We start from the raw sequence: 17,604 nt of genomic DNA, 5'->3' as shown, positions 1-17,604 counted from the left end.
GGAATAAGGGCCTTATTCCGAGCCTCCTAACCCTATACCGAGATCGACCCTTCCATTGCTTCTCTATTCCGCGGCGATGCATTGCATGGCCCCGGATCATGCAAGCCAAGCCTGTCATTCTCTATTTAATGGCCGCAATCCGGGGCCCCAGGTTTTGATGGATCATCCGGACTCCTTTCTTCTTTCGGGCCTTTGTCTACTCTACAAATTTGGCTACCTTCCCCATTCCATCCCCAGGATACATCACTCGAGATGACTTCGAGGTTTTGGAATCTTCGAGGAGAGGCGTTGTCTCTTGCTCAGATTCTTTTGGTTGTTTGCCCAGCATATACCCTTTTCGGATACAATCAGTCGGGACTCGGAAGCCTCGTTTCACTCTCGGACTGGGTCAAACATTTCCCAGCCATCGACACAGTCAATACCGAAGGCGCCGAGGCTAGTCACAATGCGACGATTCAAGGCGTGGTGATAGCAACATTCACCTTGGGCGCACTGCCCGGCTGTTTGTCCTGCTCATACACTGCCGACAAATTCGGCCGACGTCCGGTGATTTTTATGGGCGGCCTACTTGCATTAATCGGCCAAGTGCTGGAGGCATCATCTTACCAACTGGCGCAGATGATCGTGGGTCGTACCGTGCTTGGAGCGGGAATTGGCATGCTGAGTGGAACAGTCCCAACCTGGCAAAGCGAGTGCTCCAGCTCCAAAAACAGGGGCAAACACATAGTACTCGATGGTCTTTTTATCGCGCTCGGGTACATGCTTCAAGCATGGATCAACTTTGGTTTCTATCAGTTCAAAACAGGACCTGTCACCTGGCGAGCTCCGATTGCAATTCCTATCGTCTTCGCCATCGTCCTCCTCATATCGATCGTCTTCCTCCCTGAATCTCCTCGATGGCTTGTGCGTCATAATCGCGTCGCCGAGGCTCGGACTATACTGGCTTCTTTGAGAGATCTTCCCGAGGATGCATCTGGGATATCGGGGGAAATCGCCGGTATTGAAAGTTCCCTTGAAGAGACCGCGCAAAGTGCAGCGTCCCTTAAAGATCTTCTCAAGATGGGAGATGATCGTCTGCTGTATCGCTTCTCTATCTGCATCTTGCTCCAATTTTTCCAACAGATGTCAGGCGGGAATTTGATCTCGGTCTACTCTTCGGTGATCTTTGAGCAAGGTCTAGGGCTTGATGCTGAGACTGCCCGGATTCTCTCCGGTGGTACACTTACATGGAAGTTCCTCTCGTGCTTTGTATCCTTCTTCACCATCGACAGATTTGGTCGTCGCATCGCTTTGATGGTGAGCGGAGGTGGAATGGCTAGCTGCATGCTGGGTCTGGCGATTGCGACGTCTTTCCCCCACTCCAATTATGCTGCACAGATCATTAGTGTCCTTTTTGTCTTCCTTTTCAATTTCTTCATTCCGATCGGGTTCCTTGGTGCCAACTTCCTCTATTGCACGGAGGTGGCACCTATTCGTCTTCGTGTTGCTATGTCGAGTATTTCTACCGCGAATCACTGGCTTTGGTATGCACACTCCTTTATCCAAGGGAAATACTCGACCAAACAATTCTAACCTTCATGATAGGAACTTCGTGGTGACTATGATTACCCCAGTCGCAATAAAAACAATTGGGTATAAGTACTACATTGTTTATACGTGCATTGGTGCATTCGTCCCTATAACTGTCTATTTCTTGTACCCCGAGGTGAGTTTCCGTGATTTGCTATCACTCATGAGCCGTTTACTGATAATCCTTAGACTATGGGACGTTCTCTAGAGGAGATTGACCTCATCTTCCGCGAGAGTCCATCAGTGTGGTCAACTGTTCGATTTGCCAATAACCGACCTCTTGAAACCATGCCCGAACTTCCCCGGGGCACTCAAGGGAAAGGTGAAGTGGAGCATGAAGAGTACTCTACCAGATCTCTGAGCAAGTGAAACGTGAAGTTGGTTGGTCGTGCTTTACAAATCAGGCAACGTACGGCCTTTTTGTCTTTTGTTGCTGTAATCCAGCTTTGGAGTAGATTGTAGTTAATTAATTACAATCTATGCCCAAATACATACAGTTTAGTAAAAATATATATGTGTCTAATGAATAAATCTTGCTTACATATATTCAAATGGTTACCCTTCAATATCTTGTCACTATCTTTATAGGGTCGTTCCATCATGTTGCCTATACATTTTTTACCCTGGTATGACAGGGTTTAACCAAGTCTTATGAATTGTATAAAAACAAGAATGAAATTGCCAAGTTCATCTAAGAAGAGCGATCATGGATGGCACCGGACTATGCCCGGGGTAAGCTCCACCAAACCTTCGGAATAAGAGCCTATTCCGAAGCGATCAAACCATCCTACCAACTCCGCATGAGGGGGAAATAAAACTTGAAATAAAATATTTAAAGACAAACAAATCCATTCAATTACTCATTCGCTCATTGTACTTATCACGATACCAAACATACTCAAATACCCTCAACATGGCCGTCTCCGCCCTCGACTCTCGCATTTTCCGCAACTTATTCGGAACACAAGAAATCCGCGACATATTCACAGATGAGGCATATGTGCAGTCCCTAATCGAAGTTGAAGCCGCTTTAGCGCGCGCTGAAGCAACAGTTGGTGTGATTCCAGCCGAAGCAGGAAAGGCAATCACCGATGCTTTTGCAAGCCTTCAGATTGAGTATGTCGCAATCACACGTATCACCGAAATATTACAGAATAGATACTCACCCTTCATTCTAGCTATGAGCGTCTAGCAATCGAAACCGATATTGTTGGATACCCTGTTCTCCCATTAGTTCGGCAATTGGTTGAAGGCACGCCTGACGAGATGGCTAAGTATATCCACTGGGGAGCGACGACACAAGATATCCAAGATGATGCTTCGATGCTTCAGATTAAGCGCGGTGTCATTCTGGTGAAAAGAGAACTCGAGATTCTGAAGGGGGTTCTGAGGGGTCTTGCAGTTACCCATCGTGATACGTGAGTTCTCCTTCCTGGTTTTCAAAACATGAAAAACTAATGATAAATTCCAGTCCAATGGCAGGCCGAACACATTTACAACACGCTCTACCTTGCACATTTGGATACAAATGTGCAGTATACCTCTCCAGCATCCTCCGACATTTGGAACGAATCGAGGAAATCGAGCAGCGGTGTCTACTTGTCCAGTTCGGCGGTGCGGCAGGCACAATCGCTGCACTGGGTGCAGATGATACCGGGCTTCGGGTTCGTGAGCAGCTTGCCACCGAGCTTGGATTGAAGAATCCTGATATCACCTGGCATGTTGCGCGGGATAATATAGCGGAGATCCTCAACTTCCTCGCTCTTGTGGGTGGCACATTGGGGAAGATTGCATTGGATGTGATGATTATGTCTTCCAATGAGTTCGATGAGGTCTCGGAGCCCTTCGTGCCTCATAGAGGTGCTTCGTCCACGATGCCGCAGAAGCGTAATCCTATCTCTAGTGAGGTGATTCTGGCTGCGTCGAAGATGTTGCGTGCCAATGCCTCACTGGGATTAGATGCAATGGTTACTGACTTTGAGCGTGCCTCTGGGCCGTGGCATTTGGAGTGGGTGGCTATTCCCGATGCGTTTGTGACTGCGGTGGGTGCTTTACATCAGACGAATTTCGCTCTTGGGGGGTTGGTGGTTAAGGTTGACTCGATGAGACGCAATTTGTATTCTACCAAGGGGTTGATTGTGGGTGAGGCGGTGATGATGGGATTGGCACCACATTTGGGACGACAGGGAGCTCATGATTTGGTTTATGAGGCTTGCAAGTCTGCTATCGAACAGAATCGGACTCTGCTTGAGGTTCTTGAGGAGATTCCTTCTTTGGCTGGAATTACGACGCCGGAACAGCTAGCTGCTTTCTGTGACCCGTTGAAATATATGGGAGCTAGCCAGTTGATGGTTGATGGGATGGTGAGGCGTGCAGTTTAGTCAGTTCTGCGATCAATAGAAATGTAAATAAACTTAGGGATAGACGGAGGTGTATAATCAGCGAGAATGATGCTCGGGTCTTCTAAAAAGCAACCTTAATTGTAGGAGCGAATGGACTAAGGGCGATTCTCCTAACTTTTGCTTTCAGGTTCGGCCCCAGCTCGCCCACCGATGGTGGGTTTGCCTGCTCCGAGGGATCCCAAGTTGTGATAAGACTTGTCGCTCTAACAAGAAAAGAACCCCATTAGCTAAAGAGGTAGTAATACCAACCTAGGAACGATGGCATTTGGTGACCAGTATCTTTATTGTGAAAATACCCACTTCGGGGGATAAAAAAACTATGGTGACGCGGCTATGGGGATTGCCTTGAGGGGGGAAAAACTATAGAAACTTGTTAATGACACGAAAATACGGTAAGCGCCTCTATATATAGTGCGGTGACTTGTTCCATTCGCACCTCGGATGCATTTCCGAGGAAGAGCGGTTAGAACGATCTTGCCTCGGGTATGCCAAGATCCACAACTATCCCTTCTTTGCCGAGCTCCTAAATCGAGACGACCTACTGTCTGATGACCGCAACGTAACAAACGCATTTTTCAAGGAAACGGTGCACCAGAACAACGGTGTAACGGATTACCTATTCCGTTACCGAAGACCCTCCCAGCAACGAAGGCACGGATTCCAAAGCGTACCTCATACTACAATTGGATAAAAGGGTTACCGGTCAAGCACACATAGCACATGGAGGATTCCTCGCGACTGTGATGGACGAGGTGACTGGTGGTCTGGTTTAGAGCTCGGCAAAGCCCATAAAGCCCATCGCCCAGCCCAACCCAACCCGCAAATGGGCTGGGCTTTGGGCCCTACCTTCGGGCCCACCGGTGGGCTATGGGCCTAAGGAGAAGCCTACTGCGGGTTAATGGGCCCCCAAATAAGCCCAAAATAGTACAAATATGCCAAAAATTCAGAAGTTGAATTAGCTTTTCGGGTTTTTTAAATTACCCTTCGTTTTATCCCCGTTTATGGGCTTTATTTTAAAGATAATATTTTATTGATTTAAATGTTTTAGAATTAATTACTAGTTATCTCTCTAGATCATGTTTAAAAACGCGATAAAACGTAGATAATTTATAAATTATAGAAGTTCACTTATAAAGTAGTAGTACTCCTATCCAGATCCCAAATATATATTAAGCAGTTAAACAACCTTTTTTATAGTATCTCGACCTCTACTAGTCGGATTATCTTTAGAATTAAAATGTATATTTATATAGCTACTGTTATTATGAACACTAAATTTGAATTTTATATGACTAGTAAAAGGGTCAGAATATAATATTGTATACCGATTACAAGATGCCGATTGAACCCTTTTAATAGGCTTTAATGGGGGCCTTATGGGCCCCCATTGATGGGCTGTGGGTTGGGTTGGGTTTTGCGGAGCACTAGTCTGGTTGGCGCCACAGGAATCAATAATGGTCATGGGATGTTCACCTTTTCTATGAAGATGGAGTATCTCAAGCTCGTGTATGCTCCTGATACGATTATGGCAGTGACAGGCATTGCCAAGAGGGAAGACCGAAAGGTCTTTTCGGAGGCTTACATCAAAGATACTTGTGGCGATGTCTGCACAAAGGCGGGGGTTCTGTTCAGTACAAAAAGACCTCACAAGTCCTAGATTTCACTTGAAAGGCCATTTATAGAAAGCCACACCCGTTTGGTACTTAGACGATATTGGCGTTGTGATTGGAAAAGCGAGACTCAAGCTCGGGATTTATGAAAATTAATGACAAAGTGTCGCATGTCTGTATAGAGATATACATTAATCTTTTTTTTGAACATATAAACTATGCCACACTAATTCTTGTGGTAGGAGATCATAGTATATTTAAAATCAAGCAGAATTATAATTGCGTTTAGTACAGTGTTTTGGGGTCACCCGGCCACGCGGGAAATACGTTAGTTAACTACTGTTTTTTTACCTGCTTTAGTTCTACCCTTAGAATTCTGTGATACTTTTACACGGTATGAGAAGAGTAATGATTAAGGATAATGCGATTGGCAAAGCAAATTTCATGACCTCCAAAGACTCGTGGGTGCCTGCTCAGTCTCGAGTCTGCAGATCGAACACATGTTCTACCCAGTATAGCCTGATGCCCGTGTCGAAATCATGGGTCACACAAGACAGACAATGAATGCTAGAGACCCCCTTCATGAACACTGAAACTTTGCAGTTTGAGATCTTGCACACCTAGCAGTGTTTTGGCGACCGATAGAATGAATGATCTAGTGGTTTCGTACTATAACTAGCTCAAAGAAGAGCGTGAATTACTTCTTTATATCAAGCTTATCTCTGCAGGATTGGGATCGAATAGCTGATCGAAGTAGTCACAACCACCGAACGATACGGAGTTGATCGGCAGAGGGCGATTGAACATCGGCGATAGGAAGACATTGTCAATGTTGAAAGTCGGATAGCTGGCCGTCGTCATCGGATTCGTTGAGTCAAAGAGATCGTAAACATTTATATCTTGGCATTGCTGCAGACCACCTTGCAGCGTTAATGGCCTGACAACACCCTGCATGGGCAAGGCAGATGAGGACTGTGGGTTTGGCGGTAGGGAGCTAGTGAGCTCAGCCTTGACGAGCGTGGTGCAGGATGGTGGGCTGTAAGTTGACGGGATTAGAGGCCGACAAAACTGCTTGGGGGATGAGAAGGTCTCTGGGAAAATGCATGGTAGAGAGATTGGAGAGTGCGTAATCTCGGAGCTACTCTCGGAAGACTTCTTGCGCTGCACAGGCTTGAGATTCTCCTCGCAGCACTTGACCCGGCTGTGATCTAGTGTACCGAGCCGGACCAGAATATCGTGGGTAAGCGGGTGGCCGTTGGGCTCGGGCTTCAGGCAGGTGCCTGGCCAGCCATTGCCATCGATGATTCGTTGGTAGAGCTCCCGAAGGGCATTGACCAGCCAATGTTGTTGCTGCTCGATCATCTCAACATACCTAGCCCGGGTGAGTACAGGCAGTTAGCCTGGGGATGGTCTTTGTGTTATGATGGGTATCCCAATGCCATGCTCACCCCCTGGGGTACACTTTATCAATGACCTTTTTGCGTTCCCCGAAAACGCAAACGGACTTATTGGCTCGACAGCGTGAACATGGGCTGGTTCCGTCACACTGGTCCGGTCAGTCCTCTGCGATGACAACGTGTCTCCTACTCTTTTTCCGTTGGCACACACACCTTCGATTTCTTGAGACGACATCTATCGCAGGCCTTGCACACACGCTTGGACACGTGATCTGAATGAACGTGGTCGAAATTCGGCGTTAATCGACGGGCAGCCATCTTGTGTATGACTTTACAAGGCCGGTCTCTGTCTCTAGGAAGGGATGGAAGGTTCTGCGAAGCACAAATTTCTTATAAATCTAGTTGGATCGGATTGAATCAGAACTGTGTATAGGCCCGGTTTCACTCGATGATCAGGGAGTCCAGAATATCCTTCCCCTTTTCATTCATATTTCCCGTCTCATTGGTCTATCCACGAATTGGAGTCTCGGCAACTCGGCATTTCGACTTTCTCAGTAGTTCGCAACGAGAATGCTTAGCTTCGTTTTATGAAACCTCCTCCTTCACGATCGCCTTAGCGGCCTGCATAAAAAAACAAAAAAAAAAAAAAAACAATTAGATGGGTACATTACCCGGCAAGCCCCACAGACTCGCGCAAGCAGAGTGAGTCCCCCGGAAGTAAATGGATATTTTGGATATTTTGGATATGAAATTTTATCCTCTGTTTCAGGAAAAGAACGTTTATCGAATTATTCATATTGCATATTTTCATATTGATCTTAGACGTGAATCTAGTTAGTAGCTGAGAGAATAGGTAGAAAAGAAGAGATGTCTTCTCGGCATCCTGGAACATGGCAGAAAATCAGTAGATTCGATACGTTTGGAGCATTTTACCTTGAAATCGGCGTTCTCATCAACCAGTAAGCCTCCCCCTTAGGAGATACCGTTAATGGCACGACAATTTATTGAACATACCAGTCTTAATTAGGAACCACCTTGCCGTACTGGTAGAACATTCAACACGCATAAATACTGCTAAGGCCTTGTATGCGCATATTTCTATACATAACCCGTTCTAGCAGTTGCCTTTAGTACATTTCTTAACAAAATTGTGTGGGGGCAGCCGGGAATCCTGATCCTGAGGTATTTTCCTATTTGTCTCATCCATGGATGCTGGCCAACTCAGAATTCCTTCTCAGCGCAGTCTAAACACCGGCAACTTTTCTCCGCGAGACTCATATTTTTATGCATCGACATAAATTTCATTAAGCATTGCGCGGGATTGTAGCCATTTCCACTCCAATCGAAATTTGGATCGCGATATTCACGGATAAGCTTTAAATCTTATACTTGAAACCATTGAAATCGTGTTTAGGAGCAACTTAGTAACTATTGCTGGTTTAGAAGAATATCGCATTTGATTGTAACGGCGAGGCTGCCACGGCATCTATAACTTTGAGAGATTCTTGAGAAGCCCAGCTATCAGTGACGGACCCACAACCTGGTACCCTCAACAGAGCATAATGTAATAAAACTATGCATAGCATATTGTGAAGACGTGACGGATGAAATAGCCGAGTACAATCGATTGTCGGTGATAGTGTCAGGTAGTGAGACCGATTATAAATATGGAAAGATTCGTCCAGAACGGATATCTCGGTCACTGTCAATGCAAGACCTAACTCAAAGCCAACATTTCGACACTCTTTTCAAAGTTTTCTTTTCTTTATTATCTCTATCTTAAGTCCTCTATTTTCTTTGCACATCCAACTGTTTCATTTCGCCCTATAATCGCCTCATTCGCCTCATATTTGATTCATTTGCTATCCCATCCCTCCCATCCCTCCTCCCATTCCTCTCTCCTGTGAATTTCTGGATACGACCACTTCGGAGACCATGGCATCCGACGAAGAAAGCAAAACAGCCTACGTCTTCCCAGATGAAAGCAATGAAACGCTGTCGGATGTTCGAAATGAACCAATAGTAGCCCCTCGACCGCGCTCGGACTGGGCTATGGCCCAGCAGGTGGTCGAAATGCAGGAACGAGATCTTGCTGCGGGCTATGCTAAGCGTGAGCTCGGGGTTACCTGGCAGAGCTTGAACGTTGAAGTCCTCTCCGCGGAGGCATCGGTCAATGAGAATTTCTTCTCCCAGTTCAACCTCCTCCAACTCGTGCGCGACTTTCGACAGAAGAAGCCGGTGAGAAGCATTCTGCAAGACAGCCATGGTTGCGTGAAACCAGGGGAAATGTTGCTCTTGCTGGGTCGCCCAGGCTCCGGATGTACCACCTTATTGAACATCCTTTCAAACCGGAGAGCGGGCTTTCGATCGGTCTCCGGCGATGTGAAATTCGGCACCATGAATCCGGAAGAAGCTATCCAATACAAGGGGCAAATCGTTATGAATAACGAAGAGGAGATTTTCTTTCCTACTCTGACGGTGGGCCAGACGATGGATTTCGCTACTCGCCTGAAGGCACCTTCTCATGTCCCAGGTAGTGTTTCACCCTCGGACTGGGCCGGTAACTTCAAACAGTTCCTTCTGGATTCAATGAAGATATCACACACGGAAGAAACCAAAGTCGGAAACGAATTTGTGCGTGGTGTCTCCGGTGGCGAACGGAAGCGAGTCTCCATTATCGAGTGTATGGCGACAAGAGGCTCAGTCTTCTGCTGGGACAACAGCACTCGTGGCTTAGACGCTTCTACTGCACTCGAATGGGCGAAGGCTATTCGTGCAATGACCGACATTCTGGGCCTTACCACCATTGTGACGCTATACCAGGCGGGAAACGGTATCTTCGATCAATTCGACAAGGTTCTGGTACTGGATGAGGGGAAGGAGATTTTCTATGGACCTACATCTGCGGCAAAGCCATTTATGGAAGCCCAAGGCTTCGGTTTTACCGACGGTGCTAACGTGGCTGACTATTTGACCGGACTCACAGTACCAACAGAACGGAAGATACTCCCCGGGTACGAGATCTCATTCCCCAAGAATGCGGAAGAACTCACCAACATCTATCGGAACTCCGATATCTGCAAAGTTATGATGGCTGAATACGACTATGGATCAAGCTCACTGGCCACGGAGCGGACAAATGCACTCAAAGAGTCGGTGGCATTCGAGAGGAGCACGTCCCTGCCAAAGAATAGCCCAATGACCTCCGGATTCCTAGACCAGATGAAAATATGCATTTCCCGACAGTATCAAATCATCTGGGGCGAGATGTCCACATTCGTCATTCGACAGTTCATTTCTCTCGCTATGGCACTGATTGTGGGATCTTGCTTTTATGATTCTCCGGACACGTCAGCTGGTCTATTCACGAAAGGTGGCGCGATATTCTTCGCTCATGTATATCAAGTTACCCAGGCAATGGCTGAAGTCACCGGCTCCTTCAAAGGACGGCCTGTAGTGGCCAAACACAAATCCTTTGGCTACCATCATCCGGCGGCTTACGCTTTGGCTATCCTTACTGCCGAGCTTCCAGTGGTCCTTATCCAATGCACAATCTTCTCGGTGGTGTTGTACTGGATGGTCGGCCTGAAAGCAACGGCTTCTGCATTTTTCACGTTTTGGATCATTCTCATTGCTATCACTTTGGTATGTGTGGCCTCGATCATTTGTTTCCCTTTCCAACTCTACCTACCGGATAAAATCTGGATATAGATAAATCTCCTTCAATAATTGCTAATACTACCACCTGCTAGTGTGTAAATGCCCTTTTCAGAGCCATCGGTGCCGGAAGTAGCAATATCGAGGTGGCTTCTAAGTTGTCTGGCGTGGCGATGAAGTTCCTGGTGATGTATACCGGTTATATGATTCCTAAACCAAACATCCGAAACTGGTTCGTGGAGTTCTACTACGCAAATCCACTCGCCTACGCTTTCCAAGCCGGCCTGACCAACGAATTCCATGACACCACCATGCCTTGCGTCGGCACAAGTCTGGTTCCTTCCGGAAGCGGCTACGATGATCCGAGATACCAGTCCTGTTCGGGCGTAGCTGGGGCTGAAAAAGGTGCCACTTATGTCACTGGTGACAACTATCTCGCTGCTCTCCACTACAAGCACTCTCAGATGTGGCGCAATTTTGGAGTTGTATGGGGATGGTGGGCGTTCGGCGTGGGCCTGGCTATATTGGCTACCTGCATGTGGCGCACCCAAAATGCCGGCAGCAATGTCCTACTTATCCCGCGTGAGAAGATGTCGCACTTCCGTGGACCAAAGGACGAAGAAACCCCACCGACCCAGGAGAAGCAGCATGGCAACAGTCCTATCCCAGGTGATGACAACCACAACGAACCTAATCTGATACGAAACACGTCGGTTTTTACGTGGAAAAATCTCAGCTATACAGTCAAGACTCCTTCGGGAGATCGCGTCCTCCTGGACGATATCTATGGCTGGGTGAAGCCTGGAATGCTTGGTGCTTTGATGGGATCATCTGGAGCTGGTAAAACAACCTTGCTAGATGTCTTGGCGCAGAGAAAAACTGAAGGCACGATCCGCGGCAGCGTTTTGGTTGATGGACGTGAACTCCCATTGTCGTTCCAAAGAATGGCGGGGTATTGTGAGCAACTCGATGTTCATGAGCCTTATGCCACTGTGAGAGAAGCGTTGGAATTCTCAGCTCTTCTAAGACAGCCCGAAGCGGTACCCCGGGAGGAGAAACTGGCCTATGTGGATACCATCATCGATCTTCTGGAGCTTCATGATCTTGCAGATACATTGATCGGTGCTGTGGGTGAGGGCCTCAGCGTGGAGCAACGAAAGCGCGTTACTATCGGTGTTGAGCTTGTATCGAAGCCGAAAATTCTGATCTTCCTCGATGAGCCTACTTCAGGACTTGATGGTCAATCTGCGTTTAATACAGTTCGATTCCTACGTCGCTTGGCGGACGCGGGCCAGGCCGTCCTGGTAACTATTCATCAACCATCTGCTCAATTGTTTTCTCAATTCGACACGCTGCTTCTCCTCGCTCGTGGAGGCAAGATGGTCTATTTTGGTGATATCGGAGACAACGCGTGCACGATTAAGGACTACTTTAGTCGATATGGCGCGCCTTGTCCGATCCAAAATAACCCTGCTGAACATATGATCGACGTGGTCACTGGTGGTATTGAGGCTGTGAAGGATAAAGATTGGCATACGGTCTGGCTTGAGTCCCCCGAGAATGCCGCTCGCCTTGAAGAACTTGATCGAATAGTCTCAGAGAGTGCCGCAAAACCCGCAGCAGAATCTGACGACAGAGAATTTGCGACCTCACTTTGGACCCAGATCAAGATTGTGACTGGGCGTATGAGTATTTCCTTGCTGAGGAATACGAAATATGTCAACAACAAACTGGAGTTGCATATCATTTCTGCATTGCTCAATGGGTTTTCATTCTGGCATCTTGGGTCCGCGGTGTCAGATCTTCAGTTGAAATTATTTACCATCTTCAATTTTACCTTCGTCGCGCCGGGTGTTATCAACCAACTCCAACCCCTTTTCATCCAACGTCGTGATATATACGATGCTCGTGAGAAGAAGTCGAGAATGTACTCGTGGAAGGCATTTGTTACGGGTCTGATTGTCTCGGAGTTTCCGTATTTATGTCTCTGTGCTGTGTCATACTTTATTTGCTGGTATTACCAGACCAAATTGCCACATGCCTCTAAGGATGCCGGGGCCACTTTTTTCATCATGTTGATCTACGAGTTCATCTACACTGGGATTGGACAATTCGTCGCGGCGTATGCCCCGAATGCTACCTTTGCGGCACTAGTAAATCCTTTGATTGTGAATTGCTTGGTTTTGTTCTGTGGTGCGCTAGTACCCCAGCCAGAGCTGAACGTGTTCTGGAAGTACTGGATGTACTACTTGAATCCGTTCACCTACGTTCTGGGAGGCATGCTCGTGTTTGGCATCTGGGACTCTAAGGTCGACTGCAAGCCGAGTGAACTCGCTTACTTTGACCCCGTGAATGGAACGTGTGCGTCCTACCTCAAGGATTACATGGCCACTGCTGCGGGGTCTGCCATCAACCTTCTCAACCCGGATGCAACTTCTCAATGTGAAGTGTGTAAATACTCGCATGGAAGTGACTTCTTGAAGGGTCTCAATATCAAACATCGCTATTACGGCTGGCGGGATGCCGGTATCTGCGTGATCTTTGCTATCAGTGGGTACGTCTTGGTCTTTGGTATGATGAAGCTTCGGACCAAGGCCTCTAAGAGAGCCGAGTAAGCGCTGGAGGGTTTCCTTCTTTGGTACCACTCTTTGCTTTAATTACCTCAGTCTCTTCAGAAGTTGGGAGTATCGTGTTTATGCGGGTGCTTCATCGGAGAAGCAACTCGCCATGTTGGTTTTACGGGGATTCTGGATCCGATCAATTTTGGCCAGCGAGTATGGCATTCACCATGTAAGGGGCTGAAATCTTCTATAGAATTAGATATCTTGGTTGGCGAAGGATTATAGAATTCCTCGTCATTGAATTAGACACCTCATGTACGCAGCGGTATAGGCGCCAGCCACCAAAACCCCATTTCAAGTAAATGTTGATATCTTATGTGCCTAATTTTGGCCTGGATCTTGGCCGCTTTTTACACGGCCCTACACAGTGTAATGTAAATTGTAACTTGTCAACCGCGTAGTAGAAACACGAAGAAATCTGCATTTGTATGGGACTGAAATATTCATTTTTGACACTCGCAAACTGGGAGAAAACATGGAGACATCTCCATTTGCATCATTTGCATAAGGGTGAGAAGCTTCAATTTTCACACTTGCAAACCGTCCAGGAATATCGAGATAGCTCCATTTTTATGGAGGCCAAAAGCTTCATTTTTGAGTTGTAAATGCTAGCAAAATCAGGCTACTTTGATTATCAAGGGAAGCGTCATAGTAATTCAGGTATTTTCATTCTTTTACCGGTCTTAATTCAGGCCGCCGGGTCAAAGCTAGGCAACAAGACATCAACATTGACCGAAACCCACTGGACTAGATTGTCTTTATATAATCGACCTGATGTAAAGCTCTCATAAGGTCTATGTTAGTGAGGCGGTGTAGACACGGAGGGCCTCTTGAGTAGAGAAACGTCAGCGGCATGGTTAAACTACAAGCAGGTTTACAATAAGCGATGAATAACTTGACGAGGTGACGTTTAATTTCGGCGCTATACACCTCGGATTTTTTTAATCTCGTCAGTCAGATCGTCTTCCGTCAGGCTGCCTTGATTGATATCGAATTAGTCATTGGATATCTGGATCTCCCGCCTCATTCCTAACGGCAGGATTCTATCACAATTCACGCAACACTACCACAGCGTTTTTCCAGCTTTCATCTCCTGCTCACTAGTTGATAAGGAACTATAATATGAAGAAGCACCGTAAGCTCGGGTATAAAATACCGTTGTTATAAACTAAAAGGAATTCATTATCAGGTCACCAAGCTGCAAGAATACGAAAGGACGAGTAATGGATACCAATAGCACTGAAGGGGGGAATTGCCTCTGTTGGACAGGTGATATTATCTTTTTTCGTTGCGTCTTCAAGATGTAGAGTCCGATTAAAAAGTAGATTTTATTGGATGTAGCTTACTTAGGCAGCTCGTCCCTACACTCAGTGAGTAGGGTAACTAACTACCTACCTAGGTACTCAGAGGATGGTCAGTAAGCAGATGACATTGATTATATAATGACCCGTAATCAAGCCATGGTACTTCCAAGGTTAGGGACATGCTCAGTTTACTCAGTGGATCTACCCGGTATTATTCCGGAGAATACGTATACTATCACGTACGGTGTCCCTACCTCGGGAGGGCTATGTATGTTATGTACTCCGTACTCCGAATTTTTTTAGATCGGGGCTATTTTTAGCAACTCACACGGGCCAACGGTCCGCGGGTGACTCAACAAGACCCTAAGACGATCCCGAGGTTGATGAACACGCGTATTATTAGTGATTTTAGCTCTACTTTGTATATTCAGTCTAGAAGGGTATCCCGAGGCTGGGAAGCACTAATTACATATGTGTTATTGTGATGCGTATATAGTAATATATACTAATACTCTGTATTTTATTTTTATTCACCAGCCCCCAAAGCGCTTTAAGGTTTGCACAATGTCAAAGGCGTTCATAAGGAATGCATAGGATAACACATCGACGGCATATGATACATAGGAGCTAAAATTAGGCCAATTGGAATAGCCCGGATGATCTGCATCACGCGTGATTCTGATTTTCTAGAATGGCTGGGAATAGGAAAAGTGAAAAGTGAAAATTAAAGTGAGACTTTTAATGAAAGAGAAGGTCGATCCCAAAGGAATCCTAATGTTCTTATACAGAGTATACGGAGTATAAATGTCAAGGTTGGGTTTATATTAGTATTCGGGGTTGTTCCATGGAGTCCTGCTCTAGTAAGAATATCCATTAAGAACATTTAAAGACAATTAACCTACAATATACGCATATATGAACGTAGTTAAATATCTGGACTCTTGCCACTTCCCAAGTTGGGACCGAAGCGGAGGAACATCACCAATCGCAGCTGAGAACCGAATGGTTGTACCATGGAGGAATAGTCATTTAGCGAGAATTTTTGGAATATTTTGAATATTGTTAATATTTCTTAATATTCTACTCCGTATAGAATATGAAATAAGCTAAACAGAAATTGGGCATAAAAAAAAAAAGAAAACAAAAGAAAAAAAAAAAAGACCCAAGCAAAAAGAGAGTACGTATGTACTCGGTAACTTGGAAGTACCTGGAAGCCTTGGATTGCGTGGTCCCGATAAAAACCATTCCATTTCCCTTTTTCTTGGAGAAACGAAAAGATTTTTCTTTATTTTCTTCATTTCTTCGTTTCTGCAATTCTGCAATTCTTGCAATCCTTGCAATCCAGGTCAATTCCTATTGCATCCTGTACTCTTGTACTATTGTAATTCATTTGCTTCCTTGCTCCACTCTTTGACACACTTCACATCTCGCATTTACCCCAACCACTTGGGCAAGCACCTAAAACCACCCTCAAATCACTCCCAGTCACCCTCAGTCAATCTCCATTTATCTCATCGTGCCGACTGGTGACCAGCCTGACCGTGTCTCAAATTGCAAACGCGCTGAACTGTTATCGCCCCTCTTGGCAATTCCTACCTCCACCTACGCTCCACTCCAGCGGTAGGCAGATCACGACCGTTTCAGACCTGCCTTGAATCTCGGACGCTAAAAAGTACGGTGGAACTCCTAATAAAAATGGACACCCCCAAATCTCCCACCTCTCCTAAAAGGAGTCGTGGATTCAGCGTCAAGTCCGACAAATCCGATAAATCGGGATCAACAAGCCACAGACGCGGACCTTCGGAGTCTTCAGAAGACAAAGCTCGTCGCAATCTACACACTAAAGCAGATCCACTCGTCGCCATGAACGAGCTTCAGCCTAGTACGTCCAGTTGAGAGGTTGGGCCTTGATTCTGGCCCGGTCGCATTCTTTCCCATTTCACTTCAACTGACATTTCAACAGTGGCCGTTGCGCTGGAAAAGTCAAATTTGGGCTCACTGCGAGAGATTGAATTCAAAGATCAGTATGGGAATGTCATCAGTTCGTATTCCCTCACAATATTTCGTTCTGGGGGCTGTTTGGCTAACCCTTGCTTCCTCCTAGCCGATCCCGACCTGTCAAATCCCACTCGACCACGTTTGGAGCGCCCCTTGGATACAATTCGATCGTTTGAGGCTGCCATCAACGGCTCATACAATAATAACCGTGCGTCATATGCTAAAACAGGTATTTCTTTGGATAATTCCTTGTGAAAAGTCAGGAATCCGGGAATATGGGCTGATTTCTTTGATAGATGATGCTGCATCACAGATGGGCGACTTCAGCCGACGAACAAGCTACTATGGAGGTATGTTTCTTGTGATTGCCCCCCTTCTATATTAATTCCATCTAATCCTTTCGCCGGTAGGTCAAAATAGCGGTCCTTCAAACAGAAACTACGAACAGAGCAGTCACTACGGCCAACCACAATCGCGACCAGACAGCATCGTGAACGCATACCAAAACGCACCTCTATCACCCGAGAACCCGAACCCCTACCCCTACGCCCAGAGCGGATATAATCAGGGTGGATATAGCCAAAACAGAAGACGCCCATCCCACCATCCACGGGGATCACCCTCGGCACCCCTCACCCCGTCCGAGGGCTACCCAAACACACCCGGCGGCTCACAATACGGCTACCAACGGTCCCGCGACAACGTGGCTGCTATGTCGCATAATAGTTCTGGCAACACGGACCCTTACGGCCAGTCCACAGACCCCAGCTCGATGAACAGCTCCAACGACCAATTGCAGCAGCAGGTTCTGCAGCAACAGCGTCTTGATGGACGTGCTCAAGCCGAGCATGGTTTCAATTTCAACACACCCAAGACTCAGCCCGTCAGTGACTCGAGCTGGGGTGGACCTGCTGGAGGTGCTCCGACTTCCACAGGGGCTCGGCCTGCACAATCGACTCCGCAAAAGAGTGTGAACCAACCTCCGGCTGCGGAGAAGCAGGATAAGAGAAAGAGCTGGTTCAAACGCCGGTTCAGCAAAGGTTAAA

At 46.7% G+C, this 17,604-nt stretch overlaps 5 protein-coding genes across 5 annotated transcripts; 4 read left to right on the top strand and 1 right to left on the bottom strand.

Moving 5' to 3' along the window:
* Positions 1 to 252: 252 nt before the first annotated feature.
* N7455_008404 (sugar porter family MFS transporter) lies at positions 253 to 1,938 on the top strand (the record flags this gene model as incomplete). Its single annotated transcript, XM_040958996.2, has 3 exons — positions 253 to 1,523; positions 1,585 to 1,705; positions 1,759 to 1,938. 3 exons carry the CDS (start codon positions 253 to 255, stop codon positions 1,936 to 1,938), a joined length of 1,572 nt encoding a protein of 523 aa, XP_040810580.2.
* Positions 1,939 to 2,482: 544 nt separating this feature from the next.
* Positions 2,483 to 3,950, top strand: N7455_008403 (class-II fumarase/aspartase family protein; the record flags this gene model as incomplete). The annotated part of the gene is made up of 2 exons (XM_065605870.1): positions 2,483 to 2,685; positions 3,119 to 3,950. The coding sequence occupies 2 exons, from the start codon at positions 2,483 to 2,485 to the stop codon at positions 3,948 to 3,950; spliced, it is 1,035 nt and encodes a 344-aa protein (XP_065460819.1).
* A 2,336-nt stretch (positions 3,951 to 6,286) lies between these two features.
* On the bottom strand, positions 6,287 to 7,296 carry N7455_008402 (Zn(II)2Cys6 transcription factor domain-containing protein; the record flags this gene model as incomplete). The annotated part of the gene is made up of 3 exons (XM_040959018.2): positions 6,287 to 6,953; positions 7,030 to 7,127; positions 7,192 to 7,296. The coding sequence occupies 3 exons, from the start codon at positions 7,294 to 7,296 to the stop codon at positions 6,287 to 6,289; spliced, it is 870 nt and encodes a 289-aa protein (XP_040810541.2).
* A 1,617-nt stretch (positions 7,297 to 8,913) lies between these two features.
* On the top strand, positions 8,914 to 13,250 carry N7455_008401 (uncharacterized protein; the record flags this gene model as incomplete). The annotated part of the gene is made up of 2 exons (XM_040958948.2): positions 8,914 to 10,623; positions 10,731 to 13,250. The coding sequence occupies 2 exons, from the start codon at positions 8,914 to 8,916 to the stop codon at positions 13,248 to 13,250; spliced, it is 4,230 nt and encodes a 1,409-aa protein (XP_040810546.2).
* Positions 13,251 to 16,255: 3,005 nt separating this feature from the next.
* Positions 16,256 to 17,603, top strand: N7455_008400 (DUF2406 domain-containing protein; the record flags this gene model as incomplete). Its single annotated transcript, XM_040959014.2, has 5 exons — positions 16,256 to 16,442; positions 16,524 to 16,601; positions 16,665 to 16,787; positions 16,855 to 16,908; positions 16,969 to 17,603. 5 exons carry the CDS (start codon positions 16,256 to 16,258, stop codon positions 17,601 to 17,603), a joined length of 1,077 nt encoding a protein of 358 aa, XP_040810598.2.
* Between the last annotated feature and the right edge of the window lies 1 nt (position 17,604).

This window comes from Penicillium solitum, assembly GCF_028829755.1.
Source record: "Penicillium solitum strain IBT 25940 chromosome Unknown utg000005l_segment0_segment0, whole genome shotgun sequence".
NCBI classification, from domain to species: Eukaryota; Fungi; Ascomycota; class Eurotiomycetes; order Eurotiales; family Aspergillaceae; genus Penicillium; species Penicillium solitum.
This window is presented reverse-complemented; position numbering and strand designations above follow the sequence as displayed.